Below are 20,665 nucleotides of genomic sequence, written 5' to 3' on the forward strand. Positions count from 1 at the left end.
GACCGCGATTCACTCCTCCTTTTTCTCGCTCGCCCCCACTCTGACAACTGGGGCATACTCCTCGGTGGCTCCCCACCAGACGAGCGCGACCGTCACCGCCATCGCTGCCACAACAACGCCCGAGCTGACAGGCGTGCTGGGAAACACGTTCCACGCCCACTCCTGCGCGGCCCACAGCCCGTACTGGACAATGGGATGCACGCCGCTGCGCCACAGCAGGTACGGCGTCGTCCAGGCCAGGTACGCGTAGAACTGGTAGTGCAGCGAGCGGGCTGTCAGCAGGCCGACAAGGTTGGCCGTCAGCACGGTTGTGAGCACAAAGCGCGGGGACGCGGCGCGGGCCGACAGCTGTGCTTCTTCGCTGTCGGTGAAGGGCGGTGCAAATCGGAGGAGAGGCGCCACAACGGACGCCAGTGGCCCCGCCGGCCGCAGCCAACGCGTCGTGGCAAACAGAGCCAACAGCGCGACGTGCACGCCCAGCAGGCCGAGCGCAAAGGGCCGGCTCAGAAAGACCTCCTCGCCCACAAACCGCCAGTTGACCGTCCACTTGAAGAAGAACTGGCGCGACAGCTCAAACGCCCGGCCCAGGTAGCCCTGGGGGTTCTCCAGCAGGAACGGAATGGCAATGGCGAACTGGACCTGAATGAGAACGGCGGCCAGCCGCACCGCGCCGCGGAAGCCACGGCCGTACAGAAGAACAAGGCCGACAGCGGGCAGGCTCAGCAGCAGGCTCATCTTGGTGCCCAGGCCCCAGGCATACGCCAGCAGGCCGAGCGCCCAGTAGCGGCGCTGGAAGAAGAAGATGGCCGCCCACAGGCAGAGCGCCGCGATGCCGTCGTTGAAGCACCGGAGCATGTAGATGCTGTGCAGCCGTTTTGACAGGATCAGGAGGGGGAAGACGTAAGGAGGGGCCTGCAAACAACAATGGCACAATTAGCACAATCAGCACAATAAGCACAATGAACGCAAGTAGCATATACTCCATAAACGGTCCTGAGACTCGTTACCACGCACATTCGCACCCCAATAGCAAGCCATGGCCAGGGCCAGCGCCGCCAGGTAGACGCCGGCAAAGATTTGCTGCGCCAGCAAAATGTTGCGGCCCGCGTCCGTCACGTAGTACAGCCCCGTGTACGCCCACACGTGCGCCGCCGGATACACCAGCGGGCCCGTGCCGCCCGCCATCTGCGTGTAGTCGCGCTCGCCCGCCACGAACTGGCCAATCTGCTCCATGTACGCGACCCAGTCGATCTCCGTGTACGGCACCTTCCAGACGACGAGGGCGCACAGGACCGCGTCGAGGGCAAAGAGGCCAAACGGAACAAGGACAGACAGCGCGCTGCGGCCCGTGAGCACGTCGAGCACGAACTGGACCACCTGGAGGCGGAGTGGAGGCGACGAGGACGAGGCTGAAGGAGGCGCCGCAGCCTGTGGGCGTTTCGGAGGCGGTGGCGCCATCGTACCGGATCGGCGAGTGTGCCGCGCCAAGAGTGTCGTGTGCAATGGGATGGGATCGTGGACGGGTCCGTGGGGGTGTCGCGGGCGCAGTTCCGCGATTATCTCCGGATTGTCACAGGATGGGATGAGTTGAGAGCTTGAATCGCCGCCGAAGTCGCGTCGAATCGCTGGTCTATTTTAGTGGGGCGCCCCCTGGCTACTGTGTAAAGGTGGCCACAACAGCTAATCTTAGCTTCTGGCAGCTAAAACGGAAGGCACGGTGGGCAGCTGTGCTTTCCACGTTGTAAAAGCCAATCCGTATAATTACGTTGCGTCTAAATTCAACCTTCTATCACATTGTCTGCCCATCAACACAGTCACCCAACAGCTCTGCCAACGATCAGAAGCAACCCGAATTATGCCGTGCCCAGCTTTCCTGCGACAATCTCGGCCACCAGCTCGACGACGCGCTGCGAACACCCATACGAGCCCTGGTAGCCCCAGCCAGCGTGGCCGTAGTTGTGCACCACCCAGACTTTGCCGGTGCCCAGTCCTTTGACCAGATCGATCTGCTCGGACTCCAGCCGCACACCGCCCTCCCGGTATGGCCGCAGGCCCACGCCGTGCCGAATCACATCCAAGTCCGCCGCCGTCTTGCCCGCCGCCACCAGCGTCGGGTGTGTCGCCGCGATCCGCGCCAGCAGCCGCAGCGCCGTGTTCGGGTCCGGCTGGCTCTCCCAGTTGCCCACCTGGTACGTCCCGCCAATGACGGTGCCGCCGCCCGCCGCCCGCATCATGCTGTACACCGTCTCACTGTGCGGGGGGGCCCCGTAGCGGTCGGCCGCGCGACCCGCGCTGAGCATCGGGCTCAGCTCGTCGCGCACCACGACCACCTGTCCGCGCGCCGGCTGCACCGCCTTGTCCATGACTCCGCCGAGGCGGCACGCCAGCAGACCGCTGCAGTTCACCACGATGGTGTCGCTGTGGTCCAGCACCTCCTCGGCCGACTGGGCGGCCGTCGTCCCGTCTGCCTGCACCGCGAGGTTGGCAAACGACGCCGCCTCCGTCACGTGCTGGAGGACGGCCCGCCGCAGCACGACGCCGAGCGCGCGGCACTGTCCGACGAGCCACGGCAGGTACAGTGCCGTGTTGATGCACACCGACGTGAACTCGGACGCCGACGCGAAGCCAAGCGGCACATGGTCGGCCGGCACGTCGCGGTAGTCGTCCACGAGCGTGCTGAACCAGGGGTCGTCGTCACCTGATGCGTCGGGCAACTTGAGAGCCGTGTCGCCGTCGGCAGCGGGAGCCACAGATGCCACTGTGGCCTTCTTGCCGCGGCGCAAGATCAGCGACTTTTGAAAGTGGATGCCGGCCTCGGGCACGTCGGCTGCCAGCCGCCGCAGCTCCGGCCACGTCTCGCACTCCCACCGGCTGCCGGGGGCGGGACTCATCCTGGCTGTGTGTTAGTGGTTCCGCTGTCTCCGAGTCGCCTTTGTCGTCTTTTCTTTCATTTTGAGGGAATGACGCACGGTAAAAAATCTGCGCCTGCCCAAGGCGAGGTGTATTCAATGTCGTAGTCGCCCGGCATATGGCGGGCCAAAACCGTGACGCGGTTCTTGGGGTCGCGGGCTAGAAGCAGAGCAGTCGTCAAGCCCGCGACGCCGGCACTGGTCGCGTTAGTAGACGACGTAGACGACGGCCAGAAGGACGTACCCGATAACGACAATGTTCGGCATTGTGAGGTGAGACGTAAGCTGTCGAGTTGCGTAGTATAATTCGCGCCAACTGGCAATTTGTAGGAATATCTAAATCTTATTGTGTCTCGTATGTCGTTGTTGCATTACAAGTCTACATCAAACCCAAATATCAAGTCACTGGGACGGACGCCCTGTTCCTCATATACGCTTCTTCCGCAGCTCGGCACAGCATTCCCAAGATGGAACATTTGTTGTCAGTAATACTACGTGAAGATGCATCGAGCTAGTAGCCCCTCCTCCTTGTTTACGTACTCCAACTTGGAGATAGCAAAACCGGGCCCTGGTCTTGGAACTTCCCCTCATAACTTGGCGGTTCTAAGCCGACGCCGGCGCAAAGCGACTACCAAATGTATCTGCGGGCTGCCAATAGCGACAACGCCTGCAGTCGCCGAGCTGTCCGACTTAGGACGTAAGAGGAAGGCCGTAGACGGTTCTTCTTCAAGGTATTTGGTCAATGAGCAAAACAAGAAACAGGATTGTACCCAAGATTGTGCGTCAGCGTACTTCCGTGTCCCTCATTATGATCTGTCGCACATTTGGCTGAAACTACAAGTCATGTTTCTATTTCAATGCAGAATTTTTTTGCTCCTGGTCATTTTACCCATCTGGTATCTAGAATCTAGTAAACTGCCTCTAAAGTTGTGAATGGTGATTATGCATATGGCAGGCAGAGGCCACTCATGGTGTCCTCTTCCTTAAAAAACAAAACGAACAAAAGCAGAATATGTAATGTAGCCTCTCCGCCCTCAGTTGTTCTTCTTCAGCGCCTCCAGCAGCTTGGCCGGAGGGTCCTGCCGGTAGCCCTTGGGGTTGTTCTCCACCCACCGCCACAGGTCGTTGCACGCATCCTCCATCGTCAGCTCCGTCTTCCAGCCCAGTTCCTTGTTCGCCAGTGCCGGGTTCGCCGTCAGGTCCAGCACATCGCCCGCCCGCCGCGGCACCACCTCGTATGGCAGCTCACGGCCCACCGACGTGTTGAATGCCTTGATAATCTCAAACACCGTGCTGCCGCGGCCCGAGCCCAGGTTCCACGTCTTGAGACCGGGCTTCTGCTCGCGCAGGTACTTGAGCGCCGCCAGGTGGCCGCGCGCCAGGTCCAGAATGTGAATGTAGTCGCGGATCGCCGTGCCATCCCGCGAGGCATAGTCGTCGCCAAACACCAGCAGCTTGTCGCGGTCGCCCGTCGCCACCTTGCCCAGCAGCGGCAGCAGGTTGTACGGCACGCCCTGCGGGTCCTCGCCCATCAGGCCCGTGGGGTGGGCGCCCGCCGGGTTGAAGTACCGCAGCAGAGCACCGTTCCACCGCGCAACGTCCGCGTCCGACTTGCCCGCCTTCTTGGCGTTGTTGCGCTGCGCGTTGACCTGGTCCGTAATCACATCCTCAATCATCGACTTGGTGCGGCCGTACGTGTTGGTCGCCCCCGTCGGGCAGGTCTCGGGGATCGGGATCATGTCGGGGAACCGCGTGACGTCGCCGTACACGGTGGCCGACGACGAGAACACAATGTTGGACACGCCGTGCCGCTCCATCGCGCGCAGCAGCGTGATGCTGCCGCCCACGTTGACGCGGTAGTACTCGACGGGGATCTCGCCCGACTCGCCCACGGCCTTGAGCGCCGCAAAGTGGATCACGCTATCAATGGCCGGGTGTGCCTTGAACACGGCGTCGAGGGCCGCCTCGTCTGTCACGTCAGCCTTGTGGAAGGCCGGTCGCCGGCCGCAGATCAGCTCGATGCGGTCGAGCGCGACCTCGGACGAGTTGTAGAGGTTGTCGACAATGACGACATCGTAGTCGTTTTGCAGAAGCGTGAGCGACGTGAACGAGCCAATGTAGCCAGTGCCACTGTTTGCAAAGAAAGTGAATGGTCAGGTCGCGGTCCTTCTGTGGCTTCTTTGGTGGGGAAGCTTTTGGAGAGACATCTGCACGGAGGGGCTAAGGGGGCTTGGCTTACCCAGTCACCAGCACAGTTCCGACGACCATGATTGCAGATGTGCTTGTGGGGGAAAATTGGGAGGAAGAATGATCAATTGGTTCTGTTTTGTCGTCCGAAGATGAGGCCAAGAGAGAATAGGGGCAGAGGGCAGCAAGGCCTGGCCAAGTTATAAAAACAGCAGGAGCTATTGCGGGGGTTCCGTGTAAAATGTATGGCCCGCTTTGCTACAAGCGCCCGTCCCAGACACAACGGCCGCGCCGTTCAGAAATTCTCGCAATAATACGCAGTTGTAACGTTAACCTGTTCCACACCGGCCACCGCTCTTCTCTCTCGCAGCTCCAGCACAGCTAATAGACACACCTGGCGTCATCGTGTTCCATCCTGAGCCTAGCAGTCGCTGTAAATCAGACCGAATGGGACACCTGCGACGGGGAACGTCGGGAGTGCAGTTGCAACGAATATCATTCATTTGTGAAATCGCTATAACGGGGTGCATAATGCGAACCCCTGGCCATTCACTTGGAATCACCCATTCACGGTCGCGACTTCTCCAAAATTTCTATATTTATTCACATCGCAGGAGCATTGTTGACGAGACAAGAAGGAACAATGGCAATTCTGGCCTTCGCCAGCGGGGCTAGCACCAAAACGTGGGGTCGACCGTATGCGGCCTAGCACTGCCTTCAACCAACAAGGAAAGCACGGACGCGCCGTAACTTCCATTTGCGACGCGTTGATCCAGTAATACCGTCCCTGCCACCTCTTTCCCAGCCTGCACGCGGAAAAAAAAAGTAAAATAAACAGAAAAAAAGGAGCAAAAAGAGCAAAAAGAAATCGACCAAGCTTCACCGACCTTACCCCGGTTCCTCGGCCCCAACCACCCCCGGACCCCCAAGCGCATCACGAACCATTTTGTGTTTTGTCACATCGCGGCCGTCTCTCCCACCGGGCGCGCAACCAAAGAAACCGCAGGGCTCCTCATCGATAGAATGGCAGCAGGCTGCTGAGCTTCCTTACTGCCGTCGCCTCTGCTTTCTTCGCCATTGGCCTAACATCGGGTGGCTGTTGGTTTCGACCTTCGCCGACAGTTACTTTCGTCCTTTTGTTTTCCTTTGCTGTTTCCGCCGTTCCTTTCTCTGTCCTCCTTTGTCTCGCACTCTGCCGCTTGCGGGACTCGACAATCGACAACAAAGAAGCGACCGACCCCCTTGTTCGCAACAAGCTGTCGACCTTTAGATCGCGACGACGACGTTGTCATTTATTTGCGCTCCCATGCCGGCATCCACGGGGCCATCTCGACTTTGCTTCGCTTTTCCTTCACCTACGTCGCAAGCGACAGAATACGTACACCATTCACTGCGCATCAACCACGAATCTCATACGCAAATTCTCAAGCTCAAATTGCTCTTCACTGCTCCGACTTCTCCATCTACTTCATGTCGTAAGCATCACAACGACCTCGCAGCCTCGCAACCATGCCTCCTAGACGATCGACACGCGTGACGTCGTCGAGCCTGCTCTTCGACGGCAGCTCGGAAGCCGGCGGGCCTCTCGACAGTTCACATCTCGACAATGTCCAGCCACAGTCTGTTCACACCGCCGTCGGCCGCGGCATGTCACCGGGTCCCGCCAAGTACAGTTCGGCTTACGGGTCTCCCCCAACCATCCTTCCCACAAGACAAAATGTTGCACGGCAACGGTACAACTTCTCGAGCGCTCTGAGCCACGTTGTAGATGCGGTCGAGCAGGACAACGAGAACGACGCCCGCGAGCGCGCGCAACGGGAAGCCGAACAAGAACAGCGCCTGCGGGCCGACGCCGACAAGGCAAAGGCGAGCCAGGCGGCGGTACCTCTGCCGCCCCCAGCTCCAGTCCCGTCACGCCCAGCAGACGAAACGCTAGAGTCGGTGGAGCTCGTAAGAGAGCCAGTTGCCGACAGGGAGTCCGAGGCGACCAACACCTCCGACCGAAACTCAAGGCGTACGTTATATTCTTCATGTCCTGGATGGTGACTCGCGCATACTAATCTTTTTCTTTCTTTCCCCGGACAGCAGGGCGCAAAGCACAACCAACAGCAACAGGCCGGTCTTCGCGAGCGGTGACGGAGACATCTCAGCCCAGGGAACAACGGGAATCGTCCCCGGAACTGGACTTTGCGGCCGAAGAGCAGCTCTTTGCCGAGACCCGGATTTTCTCGCCAGTCGTCCCAGCACGGACCACCGGCGTCGTCTCTAGAACTTCGAACATCCTCCAGAACATTCTCAATTCAGCACGCCGTATCTCAAACTCCACCACCACCACCCGTGAGGAGCCCGACGATGAAGCCATCCGCCAAGCGTACCCGCAATTCCGCTTCATTCGACCCAGTGCCGACGACCTTCCCGCGAATGCCGACTCGAACCAAACAGAAGCCGAAGCCGCGCGGCCTCGCGCCGCAGCAGGAGTGGCCGAACCAGCAGAGGCACAACCACCACCGGCTACGGCGGCTAGAACGGCTGCAACGGGAACAACGGGTACACCAGGTACTACACGTGCGGCTGCAAAATCGATCAAATCGCGGATCGCCACGCCAGGTCCGGGTTTCAGCATGCGTAACCGCAAGAGCTTATTCAAGCCATCACGCGACCCATCACAGGACGAACTCGCTTCTAACGATAACGACGTCGAGACGGTTGCGTCAGCAAGGAGTCTGCTGGGCCGGAGGCGTACGCCAAGGGCACCGTCCCAGCCAGTGGCGGAGCCGAGGCAACGGGCAAGCACCGAAGACACTGAAGTCTTAAAACCGACGTCTTCCGATACAGCATCAAAACGCGTCGGGGGCATTTTCGCGGGTCTTGGTCAACTGGCAAATGTGCTGGCCATGATCATCACCGTCACCGTGCTGGGACTGGTAGCTTTGCGCGTATTCGTTATATCGACTTCGCCGGCCGAGCTCTACCAGGGCTACAGGGTCGACAACCGTCTTCGCTGGTATGGAAGCGACTGGAGGAGCAACTTGCGCCAGCTTGTGCCATTCGCACTGGTACATCCTCTTGGTGCCATCAGCGACGACGAGTTTGCCCGCATGAACGGTCTCCTTCTGAGCCATACCAACGAGATCGCGCAGCTGAAACGTGCAGACCGCCTACACAGCGACGCCCTCGAGCGCATCGGCCGAATCTTGCCGCGTATGGTGCAGATGGAGCTCGACCGGCACGGGCGCCCCGTCATTTCGCAGGAGTTCTGGCACGCGCTCAAGGAGAACATGCAGGCCGACAGGGACATCTTCAGCCTGATCTGGAACAAAGACGGCTCCATGGCCATCTCAGATCTGCAGCTGGCCGCGATTAAGCGCCAGCTGCAGTCGGCCGGTCTTTTAGCGGACCCCAACACAAAGGCCCTTTCCGTCGCTGATGTAGAAGGCACCGTCACAACCACAGTGTCCAAAAGTTTCGAGTCGTGGCTGCGGCAGAACCAGAAGAAGGTCCAGGACATTCTCGGTACACACGTCCCAAAAGACCACTCTACGCCGTCCCCGTCGGCCGAGTTCGACTACGGCGAAGTTGTCGATCGACTCTCCGAGACCCAGGTGGTGAAGCTGGCCAATCTGCTTGCGGCCTCGCCTGGGGCCAAGCAGATCCTTGTGTCCCGGCAGGAGTTCTTGCATCATTTGCAGAATGCGTTTGTGGAGCACCGGCTCGAGATCAAGGGCGAGATTGCCGACCTGGAGACGCATGTCGTGGACGCTGCACGTGTCGCGGCATCTGCACTGTCCTTGGCACAAAACTCGCCCACGGAGGCGCCGCCCACGACGACAGGTGTGGCTGGCAGTGGCGGGTTGGGCAAGCGCGAAGTCACGGCGCTTGTTGACCAGCTCGTCCGCCGCATCATCACCGACACGCAGCTCGAGGCCATGGCGCGTGGTAAAATCAAGGCCCACTGGGACGCCGACCTGATCCAGCAGATCAACTTTTTCACGCAACACCACGGTGCCACGATCAACCACCACTTCTCGAGCCCGACGTACGAGCCGACTAAGTCTCTCTTTGGCAAGCTGATCGGCAGCGGCGGCGGCGGCGGTGACGTAGGCCCGTCGCCCGGTCTCCCGTACGCAGCCGCCGTGTTTGCGCCGTGGGAGCAGGACGGTGATTGTTGGTGCGGTGCGACCAAGGGCAGCAGCAGGGCGCGGGCGCCGTCGACGTCGACGTGGAGGAGGAGCGCCAGTGGCCAGGGCCCGACCGACATTGGAATCAAGCTCGGCCTGCGCATTCTGCCGCAGTTCCTCGTCCTCGAGCACATCAGCCCGTCGGCCACACTGGACCCCGGCGCCACGCCCAAGGACCTCGAGGTGTGGATGCAGATCACCGACTACGCGCAGCAGCAGCCGCTGCACGACTGGAGCATGGCCCAGTTTCCGGACACGGACGACCGCGAGCCCCTCTTTGGCTATGGCTTTGTCAAGGTCGGCGAGTTTGTGTTTGAGGCCACCAAGGCCGGCGGCGTGGCGGGCGGCGGCAGCGGTGCGGCCCAGGTCTTCCGGCTGTCCCCGGATCTCGAGACACTCGATGCCACGACCGACCACGTCATCGTCCGCGCGGTATCCAACTACGGCGACCAAGACCACACCTGCTTCTACCGCATACGTATGTACGGCCAGCACCGGCCAGATGTTGTGGAGTAGGGTGATTTTATTGGTTTTTCATTATGGTTTGTCTTCGTTTCTCTTCGGTTTTTTCTTTCCTTTCATGTTGGTGTGCGGCGCAGGACGGAAAAATACCCTAGCGATTTGTTCAGCAGACTGGGGTGGCTTTTGTTTTAGTTCCTGTTCCAATGTTTACACAAATCAGGGGGGCAGGCGTTTGGCAGGCGTTTGGTGTACTCTCTCCATATTTGATGTTTTCGTCTATTCGACTCTTTTTCTTGTTTAATTGCATCTTCACATTCTTGTTCTCCATTTCTTCTTGCGTTCATTACGTCCGTTCATTACGTTCGTTCCGTCATGCACACGTGAATATACAGTCGATTCCAACGGTTTGCTACTTGATATCCAGGGGTATCCAATTTCGTGCCAATTTCGTGCCAATTTCGTATTCCATGCATCCAGTCAACGGACTGTGTCAACGTCTACACCATCGCATCTGCGCCGTGTCCGGCCTTCTTCTCTTCGGCCTCTGCATCCTCGGGTGCGCCCGATTTGTAGGCAGCCGGCTCCTCGTACGCCAGCTGCAGGTCGTCGTCAATGGCGTCGCCGACCTCCATCCACTTGCCCGTGGCGCTGCATGCGGGCACCGGCCGCAGACGACACAGCAGCCAGTACATGCCAAACGACACGAGGAAGCCGCAGAAGAAGTTGAGGTTGTAGATGTAGGTGGCGCCGACCGGCACGTCGCGGCCGATGGCGCCGGCGAAGCCGACGACATTGATCAGAATGCCGGAAATGTACGCGGCGTAGGCGCGCCAGTGGAAGCCCTTGAAGAAGTAGTAGGGGCTCTCGGCGCGGCCGTCGTAGAGCGCGCGGACTTCCAGGTAGCCGCGGCGCACGGCATAGTAGTCGGAGACCATGACGCCGGCAATGGACGACAAGAAGACCGAGTAGGCGGACAGGTAGGTGGTGAACTGGTTGCTGCTCGTCAGCAGCGTGTAGGGGCACATGGCGAGGCCGACGATGGCGCAGATGTAGCCGCCGCCGCGGATGTTGATGAAGCGCGGCAGGAGGGCCGTCAGGTCGGTGCCGGCGGACACGGAGTTGGCGGCAATGTTGGTGCCGAGCTGGGCCAGGGCAAAGGCCAGGGCAATGACAAAGACACCGAAGCGCTGGGCCGAGCCGCCGTCGGTGATGAAGTTGTCGAGCATGTCCAGGGGGTTCCAGATGGGCTCGCCGTAGATGACCTGGGACGCGGAGCTGACAAAGATGCCGATGAAGCTGGTGATGCCGAAGCTGACGGGGATGGTGCAGAGCTGCGGGAACAGGGCGTCGCGGGGCCTGCGGGCGAAGCGCGTGAAGTCGGGGTCGTTGACGATGAGGGTGGCAAAGTTGGCGATGCTGCTCATGATGCCCTTGACAATGGCCCACCCGAGCGCCGAGCCGGACAGCGTGGCGCGCTGCTTGACGACGGGGCCCGCACCGCCGGCGCGCAGAAGCGTCCAGATGAAAAAGGCAATGCCGGCGCAGGGCACAAAGTAGGCCTTGACGGTGAAGAGGTGGCGGATCTTGTGGACGGGGAACCAGAGGGCGGGCAGCGAGCACAGCCAGAAGATGAAGAAGGAGGCGTAGTCGGCGGTGGTGGTGCCCGAGTCGGGCGCGAAGGTGTTGTGGATGGTCGTGCGGTCCCAGCTCGTCCAGATGGCGCGGATCATGAGGTAGACGCAGTTGCCGCCAATGTACGACTGCACGCCGTACCAGATGCAGGCCATGGCGGCGCGGTTGAACACGGGCCACAGACTGCCCCAGATGCCAAAGGACGCGCGGTTGACGACGGGGAAGCCGATGTGGTAGACGGCGCCGATGCGGCCCGTCAGGCACACAAAGTTGGCGGCAATAAAGTAGCCCACCCACACGCAGATCCACGACTGCCACCACGACAGGCCGGCCGTGACCATGGTTCCGGAGATCATCCACGTGTTGATGTTGAAGGCATCGCTGATCCAGAAGGCCACAAAGTTCCACGACCCCCATTGGCGCCGGGCCGGCTCAACGGGTTTCAGGTCATGGTTGGTCAACTGAGAGAGGGCACAAAATTAGCATGTCTGCCGCGGGAGGCAAGGGGCATCGCAGCAAGGCGACCGTACCATCAACTGCGTGGACGTCAGCCCCGGCTCGGCGTCGACGGCCAACGCATGGATCAGACGTCGCATCGCCATGTCGGCGATGAGGGGCGATGAGTGACGTTGAAGACTAGTTGTTGTTTTTTTTTTAAGTAAAGTCAAGTGGATGATTAACACGAGTTGTGTTGATGTTGTCAAAGTCGATGGTGATCGCAATGGCGAACAACAGATGCCAAAACAGTGACCATGATGCAAACGACTGGAAACACAGACGGGCGCGATCGACTTATAAGGAATGCCAGCCGCGCAAACCCATCAATCGACGCTGGGAACGTTATCGCACGGCGACATCTTCACGTCGGCGCAGATGCTTGTTCCGTCGCTTCTGGCTCCATTCTTTTCACGGTTTTCGCCGTTATGGCTGGTCGCTTCCCCGCAAAAATCGTCACTTCTTCCAACAAAGATACAAGGATACAAGGATACAAGGATACAACCCGAAGACGAGAGCATGTGCTTATTGTCAATGACAATTAGACACGAAACTAATGTCCTTGGATTGAATCGACTGCCTCGACGGTGTGTATTTGCATAGTAGCCGCGTCAAACGGGGCGAAAACCAGCACAAATCAAGATAAGAGAGGCCGACGGAGGAGAATCCCTGGGATTGGGTGGTATTGGCGTCACAACCAGCGGGGGCGATCTGCATTGCTGCACGCTTCTCACCTTTGTACGAAGTATTGCCAACCTTTGTTTGGGTGTCTGTGGTCCAGAGGATTTTTGGACTTTGGGAGCAAGTCTCCAAGTCTTTGGGGGTCAACTCGCCCCATCGATTGTCTCGATTGTCCTGCCAAGCTCAACTTTTCCATTGCATTTTCAAAAACATAATGCGTTCATTTGTCGCCTCCAGAGGCATTGATAAGAAAAAGAACGCAGGCAAATGTCTCCAGAAAGCAGCGGGCCAGCATCCACTTGGCGGCAGGCAAAGCGTTATCGTACAAGCTGGTCTCCTGGTGTATCGGTCAATGGGGCCGCCGTCGCACAGATTAATCTTCGTGACAAAATTCCGACTGTCATAGCGGGCAAGGGCCTGGTCCCTACAGCGTACGACGTACAGAGTGGACTGGACTCGAGGTGAGACTCAAATGACATCGTGGTCGATTGCCGAGGAAGACGCCAGAAACGCGAGAGACGGCGCGACAGGGGGGAATAGGTAGAAAACAGGAGGCACAGTCTAGTAGTCGGATCGCCATACTGCCCCGATCAGCAGTGCTATCGACCCGTCAACATATCGGACGGAGCCAGAGCATGACTCTTTACTGAGCGACCTTCACATGGAACGGCGTCCATGACGGAAGCGGAGGCGAAAATAGAAGTAGAAGTAGCCGGCGCCGACGCCGGCAAAATCACGATTATGTAAGGAAGAGGCGTGGTCACGTGCTGTCTTGAAGAAACATAAGGCGGTGAATGAATGTGGAAGGGTCTTTGTCTATGCAAAAGTGGGGCATCCAAAATACTGCCGTCCCATGTTTTTTTCTGCCGTGGGCCGAGATATCTTGGATTCTCGAGATGCTTCACGACCGACTACTGCGCTCGACGAACGACCGCCACCCATCGTTGTTTTACCAGTCACCACAGCCACCATGGTATGCACAATTTTCTCTGTCTGCACGGCTGCTGACCTGTCACTAACACCGCTCTCCAGAAAATCAAGGTCTTAAATCGATCGGCGGCGTCGTCGCAGCACCAGCAGCGCAACCACGACCCGGCGCTGCATCCCTTCGAACGCGCCCGCGAATACACCCGTGCGCTGCAGGCGGCCAAGATGGAGCGCATGTTCGCCGCTCCCTTTGTCGCCCAGATCGGCGTCGGCCACCAGGACGGCGTCTACTGCCTCGCCAAGGACCTCGAGAACACCGACCGCCTTGCGTCTGCGAGCGCCGACGGCATCATCAAGATCTGGGACCTGTCGACACGGGACGAGACGCAGAAGGCCAAGGCTCACGAGGGCCTCATCAAGGGCATCTCGTGGATCAAGACCCAGGCCGGCCGCTACCTGGTGTCGTGCGGCACCGACCGCAACATTACCGTCATGGACGCCGTTTCGGGCGAGGTCACGTCGGGCCTCGGCGACTGCGCCTTCACGTCCATCACGAGCCACCGCACCGCCCCGACCGCCGTTGTTTCCGGCTCCTCGCGCATCTTTGTCTACGACCTCGGCCGCCCGACGCCGACTGTGTCCGAGACGCTGGCCTGGCCGCACTCCGTCGACACCATCACGGCGGTCCGCCTCAACCAGGTCGAGACCAGTCTGCTGGGCTCCTGCGGCAGCGACCGCAGCCTGGTGTTTTACGACCTGCGCACCTCCTCGCCCATTCACAAGACCGTCCTCAACTTTGCCTGCAACGACCTCGCCTGGAACCCGCAGGAGGCCTTCAACTTTGCCGTCGGCAGCGAAGACTACAACATCTACCACTTTGACATGCGCCAGATGGGCCGCGCCCGCAACATCCAGCAGGGCCACACCGGCGCCGTCCTGTCGCTCGACTTCAACCCCACCGGCACCGAGCTCGTCAGCGGCTCCTGGGACCGCACCATCCGCCTCTTTGACGTGCGCAGCGGCCAGAGCCGCGACGTCTACCACACCAAGCGCATGGCCCGCGTCCACGCCGTCAACTTCACCCCCGACGGCAACTACGTCCTGTCGGGCTCCGACGAGGGCAACGTGCGTCTGTGGCGCGCCCAGGCCGCCTCGCGCCAGGGCATCAAGTCCACCGCCGAGCGCCAGAAGCTCGAGTACGACGCCACCCTCAAGGAGCGCTACAAGCACATGCCCGAGGTCCGCCGCATCCTGCGCCACCGCCACCTGCCCAAGGTCGTCAAGAAGGCCGACCAGATCAACCAGGAGATGCTGCGGTCCATCAAGCGGAAGGAGGAGAACCGCCGCAAGCACAGCGCCAAGAAGGACGGCAAGCGCACGGCCGCCCGCGACAAGGTCGTCCTGGCCAATGTGGAATGAAGCGTGGTGGGCGAGAAGTTCACGATTGCCAGCTCATTTACCTTTTATTTCCCCTACGTCTCCTGCAGTGCCGCGCCGCGGAGAGGATCTGGGTGCATTCAGACTCGGCACTTGGTACCATTCTGGACACACCGACAACTGGAAAAGCAGGGATACCAGCCCAAATGGACACGCCATTATCAAAAGGACGTGCTCGTCTATTGCAAAAGGACGACAGTTTTACGATACCCCAAAACTCGAGGGAATGTACATATAAAAGCGTTTTATGTTCGAATGGTTTGCAAAAGCATGTTGGGTGGGGTTTAATTCATAAATGGATGGCGCCCCCTAATACAGGCAAATAGCTAAAGTATTCGAGACGAACTGAGCGCGGGAGAGCCAAGCCCGCGAGTCTGCCGTCTTTCTTTTGCCGGGAAACAATGTAAATATTGCTCCTCTTGTCTCGTGAATGACTTGAAAAAGTATGTGCCTCAAATCCAGGGACGAGGATACGCTCGACTGTAGTTTGCTGTTTTTGCCTCTTTGTCTCGCCGCTGAGTTGTTATCGATGTTGTCGACAGAAATTAATCATGAGACTTCCATCGACTCTTGTCGGCCTCGCTGGCCTCGCCGTCCCCGTATTCGCCGACGGAAATACAACACAGCTCGGCCTCATCCGCAAGGCCACCGACCCGCAGGTTCCGCCGGCGTATCCGATCGGCTTGTCCAAAGAACCATTTGCCAAACCAGCTGGCCAGCTGTTTGACATCAATGGAACAGTTGGCTATTTTGCAGGTAACAATCCCTACAAGTTGGTTATCAGAAACAACGCTGTTCAGTAAAAGCTAAGGACGCAGGCACGAATGCGTGGTGGCTTGGCCATCTCACTAAAAATGAAGATGTCGATACGGCCATGCAACAAATTGCCGATGTGGGTGCCGATTGGATTTCTCAGAATTCTATTTTATTTTCATTTTTATTTACATATTTATTTTCATTCATCCTTCCGCTAACACGAACAGACGAAATACAAAATCGTTCGCGTCTGGGGATTCGGCGACATCAACGCCGGCTTCCGTCCATCGACAGACACGGCCGATCCGCTCCGTGTCTGGTTCCAGCAGCACCCTGCGTCCAACGACACGGAGGCCAACCAGGCCGCGCTGATCAACTACTCGCCCCAAGACGGCCTGCCGCGCCTGGACTATGTCGTGTCCACCGCCGAGCGTCTCGGCCTGAAGCTTGTGCTCCCTTTTGTCAACAACTGGGCCGACCTCGGCGGTATTGCGACCTATGCGGCTGCCTACGGCGGGTCGAATGCGTCCGTGTCCTTCAACTTCTTTGAAAACGACCGTGCCCAGCGCGCCTACCGCGACTACATTCGTGTCCTCGTCGAGCGCTACCGGTCGTCCCCGGCCATCTTCGCATGGCAGCTCTGCAACGAGCCGCGCTGCGAGGGATGCGACCCGGCCGTCATCTACCGCTGGGCCGCCAACGTCTCCGCCTACATCAAGCAGCCCGGCATGGACCCCCACCACATGGTCTCGCTCGGCGACGAAGGCTGGTTCGCCCCGGACGCCGGGTACCGCGAGGCCAGCGGCGCCTCCTCGCTCGCCTACGAGTCGCACGGCGGCGTCGACTTCTGGGGCAACCTCAACATCTCGACGCTCGACTACGGCACCTTCCACCTCTACCCGAGCACCTGGGGCTATGCCTACTCGTGGGGCGACCGTTGGATCGAGCAGCATGCCGACGCCGGGAACCGGGCCAAGAAACCGGTCGTGCTCGAGGAGTACGGGTCACCGCAGCGGGACGACCATGCAACCGTCCTCATTCCGTGGCAGCACGTGGTGCTCAACACGAGCATTGCTGCGGACCAGGTGTGGCAGTTTGGCCCGGCCAATCTGTCGTTTGATGCGACAAAATTCGGCGACGAGTTCAGCGTGTATGCAGACAAGGCAGATTTTGCGAATGTGAGCCAAAAGCATGCTCAGGCCATGTTGGACAAGGTTGTTGTTTTGTAGCAACTGTATTTACTGTTTTTCTCGACTACTTGAGTTATTTAAAATGTAAATATGTTTTCAATTTAAATCGTGAATTTATGTATATTCAGTGTCGTTCTTTACAATTGTTTATATTATAACAAAAAAAAAAAAAAAAAAAAAAAAAAAAAAGAAAAACAAAAGAAAAAGAAAACAGTCATCCATTTTGATTTCAAATTTACGGTAATTCTCTTTTCAAACTCAAGGTCACAATATAACGATCAACAATTGCTTTGCATGTATCTATTCGTTTCAAGCAACAAAGCAGAGCCACACAACGAAATGCGTCGTCTCGACTCCTTTCTACTCTTTTGGCCGCTCAGGCAGCTTCTTCTCGTTGTCGCCCTTGGCCTTACCATCAGCCTTGCCCTCACCCTTGCCCTTCTTCGGCTCCGCCGGCGGCTTCGGCTTGGGGTTCGGGTTGCCGCCCCACTGCAGCTTGCGCGGCGTCATGTAGGACACCAGCACCTCGTCAGTGACTGCTTTTCTCCGCTCCTGGAACTCCTCGACGTTCTTCTGCAGCACCTCAATCGCCATCTTCTTGAGGTCGCCCGTCAGCAAGTCGCCCTTCTTGTAGTCGTCGTAGATCTTGGCCAGCTTGGCGTCGTCCTCCTCAAAGTAGGTCAGGTAAATGTACGAGACATCGACGTCCGGGTTGCCGCCGAGCGCGCGGTGCTCCTCGACGGTCTCGCGGCCGCCGCTGAAGGCGTGCTTGTTGATCTTGGTCTTGACCTGCTTCGCGGTGTCGGTCATGAAGATGGCCGAGTTGGGGTTGGACGAGGACATCTTGCCGCCGGCGCCCTGGAGGGCCGTCAAGAACTTGGAGTGGATCAGGGCGGGCTTGGGCGACGGGTAGCGCATGCGGTGGGCGTTGTCGCGGAGGAGGCGGAAGTACGGGTCCTGGTCGATGCCCATGGGGATCAGGCAGTCAATCTTGGCAATCTCCTTGGTGCGGACCGCGGCCGGCGTGTCGGCCCAGATCTCCGGGTACGACGTGGCAAAGCCGGCGGCGCACTGCACCGACGGAAAAAAGACCTTGCCGACGTTGGAGCTGCCATCAAAGCCAAACGCGCCGCGGACCTGGTTGAACGTCACGAGCCGCGAGAACTCCCAGGCGTTCATCAAAAAGTGGTTGCTCAGGTACTCGAGATCGCTGAAAATAAACGTCTTCTTCTGGTCATAGCCGAGCGCAATAATGTCGCGCGCATTGTCCTTGCCGTACTGCAGCGTGTCCTCAAACGCCAGGCTGTCCTTGAACAGCGCCTTCTCGTCGTCCGTCAACATGAAGACTAGCGGCACGTCGAACACGTCCTGCAACCACTTTGTAAACTGCAGCGGGATCGTGTGTCCCAGGTGCAGGCTGCCCGTGCTGGGTCCGCGGCCTGTGTACAGGAAGAAGGGGTCGCCGTGCTCGTAGCGGGTCAGGATGCGGTCAAAGTCGCGGTGGCTGAAGAAGAGGCCGCGCCGCAGCCAGCGGTGTGGCTTGTGGCCGGTGACGCGCTCGAAGCGCTCGAGGAGGGCCTCATCGATCAGGCTCGTGCTCCATTTTCTGGTCCTGTTAGCACACAATGCAACAAAAAGACGAGTGTAGACGGGACCGACGTACTTGCTGAGCGCCGCATAGTCAATGGCGACAACTTCGCCGTTCTCGTCCACGCCGCCCTGCACCGACCAGGGGTTGATGTCCTGGTCGGCAGAAGCAGGAGGAGCGGCGGCGGCCGGTGCGTCAGTTGCCATTGTTACGAGGGCGGGGTTCGGAGCGGATCGAGGTGACGTCGTGTGCAGCTCGATTGGCCGAAATGTGTCATTAGATGCCAAAAAAGTGAAGCTTCTCGGAAGAGCGCAAAAAAAGGACAGCGCTCGCTGGCAAAACGGGAAGTTCTGCGTTAGTCACCTCGCAGGCCGTGGGTCGTGCCTGCCAGATTGGAGTTGCCCCGCGAAAATATGCAAAAACGCTTCGAGCCGTCTTTTTGCTGGCGAGGGGCAGGCACAAGGGCACTTTAGCAGAGACAGGGTGCAGTGGGGCCGCTATATCGTTTTACAGGGGACTACGAATTAGCTGTTTGGATCAATGGCGATCACGTGTAGCGAAATGGTCGCGACGAGATGCTTCATGGTCAACAGGGATGACATTATTGCAAGTACGTAGGCATTTACTGATTGTACATTGGTGGAGGAACGGCCCACGGTAGTATACACTGACGTTTGAGATGCCTTGCGAAAAAAAAAACAGTATGCCTGTGCTCTCTATGCTGCATGACGATGATTCCAAACTCCTTTAAGAAAAAAACACAAAACAACCCAAAAGCTTTTAGACAGACACAAGAAAATCCAGCCCTCGTAGAAAGTGCCTACAGCCCCGTGCTCACTTCTTTCCACGGTCGCGGCGGCCCACCTGGTGCAGCCGCAATTTCTTCTGGAACCGTCCACCAACCATGCTGTCCTCGTGGCCGGCACCGGCACCGCTGGCCCGGGGTCCGTCGATCGTGTCGATGCCCCGCTTGCGGCTCTTGTCTAGCATCGAGCGCGTGCCGGCTGCACCGCCGCCGCCGCTCTTGCGCTGCGTCAGACGGTTGATCCGGTCCACGCCTTCGCCCAGGCCGCGCCACTCCTCGCCGCCAAAGCTCATCTGGCTGCTGCCGCCCTGCTCGGCAGCCCGCTTGGCGCGCTCCTTCTTGCTTGCCTTGGGCATGCGCACAAAGTTGGCTTCTTCGTACTCGCGGCGCTCCTCCTCGCGCTGGCGCTCTGCAGCCGTCGTCATGTGGCGGCCGCGGCCGGCAATGTTGGCGCCGACGCTGAGCTCAGCAATGGGCGCCGTCGACAGCTCGTCGGCAATGAACTCGTCCATGGTCGCCGACTTGAGCGGGCCGCGGGCGCGCTTCTCGCGGCGCTCGGTTGTGGGCATCATGGTCGGTGCGATCTTGGGCGGGCGGTAGACGCCGCCACTGCTGCTGTCGGCCTCGGCGCCGCTGCCGCCCACCTTGGCCTTGGCAGCCGCGGCGGCAGCCGTCGACGTGGCCGGGCGGACAAACGCGCTGCGATTCGGCCGGCTGGCAGACACCTCTTCCTCGTTACCGAATGCAGCGTCCTCGTCTTCGTCATCCTCCGCGTCCGATCCAGAACCAGAGTCGGAGTCGGAGTCCGAGCCCGAGTCGGACTCTGCGGCAGCCGCCTCGGCCTCGTCTGTCTTTTGCTTTGCCCTACGCTCGACCTCTTCGGCGGCCCGCAGTGCTTTCTCGACCTGGTAGCGCAGCTTCTCCTCGAGCGGCCGGACGCCCTTTTCGAGGTAGAGACGCAGCTCGACAAGCTTCTTGACCACGGATTGGCCCAAATCGGAGGTCTCGAGGCTCAGATCAGCATCGGAATCGGATGGAGACGAAGAAGCGACTCTGCGCAGCTTCAACAGTATTAAGAAGACCATGTGCTCGAGGTAGCTGAGGAGAAGTTCGTTCTTGACGTCGAGCAGCGAAAGGCCGTCTTCGGGCGGCGTGAGGGCCGACAGCTTCGGGGTCGCATCGGACACGGAGACGACAGACTTCTGGAGCGACTCCAGAAGCTGTGGTAATGTTGATGTCGCCATTGTACTGGGAAATGTGTGTATATGGAAAACTCGGATTGCGTCGTGAGAAACGGCCGTGCAGGAGACGAATGTTTGCTTGAGTCGCGCCTGCCGAGCGCCTGTAATTTTTTCCTTATCGTAGAAATTTAGTGGATACCCTGCGCTACGATAAGATGACCCGCTGTTGCTGCCCGG

The 20,665-nt window shown here is 59.0% G+C and overlaps 9 protein-coding genes across 9 annotated transcripts; 3 read left to right on the forward strand and 6 right to left on the reverse strand.

The window, feature by feature from the left end:
- Window positions 1-9: 9 nt before the first annotated feature.
- Window positions 10-1,458, reverse strand: SPBR_08889 (alpha-1,3-mannosyltransferase; the record flags this gene model as incomplete). The annotated part of the gene is made up of 2 exons (XM_040767015.1): window positions 10-912; window positions 1,015-1,458. The coding sequence occupies 2 exons, from the start codon at window positions 1,456-1,458 to the stop codon at window positions 10-12; spliced, it is 1,347 nt and encodes a 448-aa protein (XP_040614572.1).
- Window positions 1,459-1,853: 395 nt separating this feature from the next.
- On the reverse strand, window positions 1,854-3,176 carry SPBR_08480 (D-amino-acid oxidase; the record flags this gene model as incomplete). Its single annotated transcript, XM_040766718.1, has 3 exons — window positions 1,854-2,871; window positions 2,970-3,107; window positions 3,154-3,176. 3 exons carry the CDS (start codon window positions 3,174-3,176, stop codon window positions 1,854-1,856), a joined length of 1,179 nt encoding a protein of 392 aa, XP_040614573.1.
- Window positions 3,177-3,943: 767 nt separating this feature from the next.
- Window positions 3,944-5,177, reverse strand: SPBR_08506 (UDP-glucose 4-epimerase; the record flags this gene model as incomplete). Its single annotated transcript, XM_040766744.1, has 2 exons — window positions 3,944-5,039; window positions 5,149-5,177. 2 exons carry the CDS (start codon window positions 5,175-5,177, stop codon window positions 3,944-3,946), a joined length of 1,125 nt encoding a protein of 374 aa, XP_040614574.1.
- A 1,428-nt stretch (window positions 5,178-6,605) lies between these two features.
- SPBR_08114 (spindle pole body-associated protein sad1) lies at window positions 6,606-9,790 on the forward strand (the record flags this gene model as incomplete). The annotated part of the gene is made up of 2 exons (XM_040766352.1): window positions 6,606-7,110; window positions 7,185-9,790. 2 exons carry the CDS (start codon window positions 6,606-6,608, stop codon window positions 9,788-9,790), a joined length of 3,111 nt encoding a protein of 1,036 aa, XP_040614575.1.
- Window positions 9,791-10,233: 443 nt separating this feature from the next.
- On the reverse strand, window positions 10,234-11,970 carry SPBR_08337 (nucleobase:cation symporter-1, NCS1 family; the record flags this gene model as incomplete). Its single annotated transcript, XM_040766575.1, has 2 exons — window positions 10,234-11,829; window positions 11,899-11,970. The coding sequence occupies 2 exons, from the start codon at window positions 11,968-11,970 to the stop codon at window positions 10,234-10,236; spliced, it is 1,668 nt and encodes a 555-aa protein (XP_040614576.1).
- Window positions 11,971-13,514: 1,544 nt separating this feature from the next.
- On the forward strand, window positions 13,515-14,890 carry SPBR_08460 (WD repeat and SOF domain-containing protein 1; the record flags this gene model as incomplete). Its single annotated transcript, XM_040766698.1, has 2 exons — window positions 13,515-13,517; window positions 13,577-14,890. 2 exons carry the CDS (start codon window positions 13,515-13,517, stop codon window positions 14,888-14,890), a joined length of 1,317 nt encoding a protein of 438 aa, XP_040614577.1.
- A 569-nt stretch (window positions 14,891-15,459) lies between these two features.
- SPBR_08434 (uncharacterized protein) lies at window positions 15,460-16,893 on the forward strand (the record flags this gene model as incomplete). Its single annotated transcript, XM_040766672.1, has 3 exons — window positions 15,460-15,664; window positions 15,727-15,800; window positions 15,892-16,893. 3 exons carry the CDS (start codon window positions 15,460-15,462, stop codon window positions 16,891-16,893), a joined length of 1,281 nt encoding a protein of 426 aa, XP_040614578.1.
- Window positions 16,894-17,214: 321 nt separating this feature from the next.
- On the reverse strand, window positions 17,215-18,648 carry SPBR_08435 (tryptophanyl-tRNA synthetase; the record flags this gene model as incomplete). Its single annotated transcript, XM_040766673.1, has 2 exons — window positions 17,215-18,460; window positions 18,518-18,648. The coding sequence occupies 2 exons, from the start codon at window positions 18,646-18,648 to the stop codon at window positions 17,215-17,217; spliced, it is 1,377 nt and encodes a 458-aa protein (XP_040614579.1).
- A 628-nt stretch (window positions 18,649-19,276) lies between these two features.
- On the reverse strand, window positions 19,277-20,491 carry SPBR_08515 (U3 small nucleolar ribonucleoprotein LCP5; the record flags this gene model as incomplete). Its single annotated transcript, XM_040766753.1, has 1 exon — window positions 19,277-20,491. One exon carries the CDS (start codon window positions 20,489-20,491, stop codon window positions 19,277-19,279), a length of 1,215 nt encoding a protein of 404 aa, XP_040614580.1.
- Window positions 20,492-20,665: the final 174 nt, after the last annotated feature.

The sequence above is a fragment of the Sporothrix brasiliensis genome (genome assembly GCF_000820605.1).
Source record: "Sporothrix brasiliensis 5110 chromosome Unknown Cont22, whole genome shotgun sequence".
NCBI lineage: Eukaryota > Fungi > Ascomycota > Sordariomycetes > Ophiostomatales > Ophiostomataceae > Sporothrix > Sporothrix brasiliensis.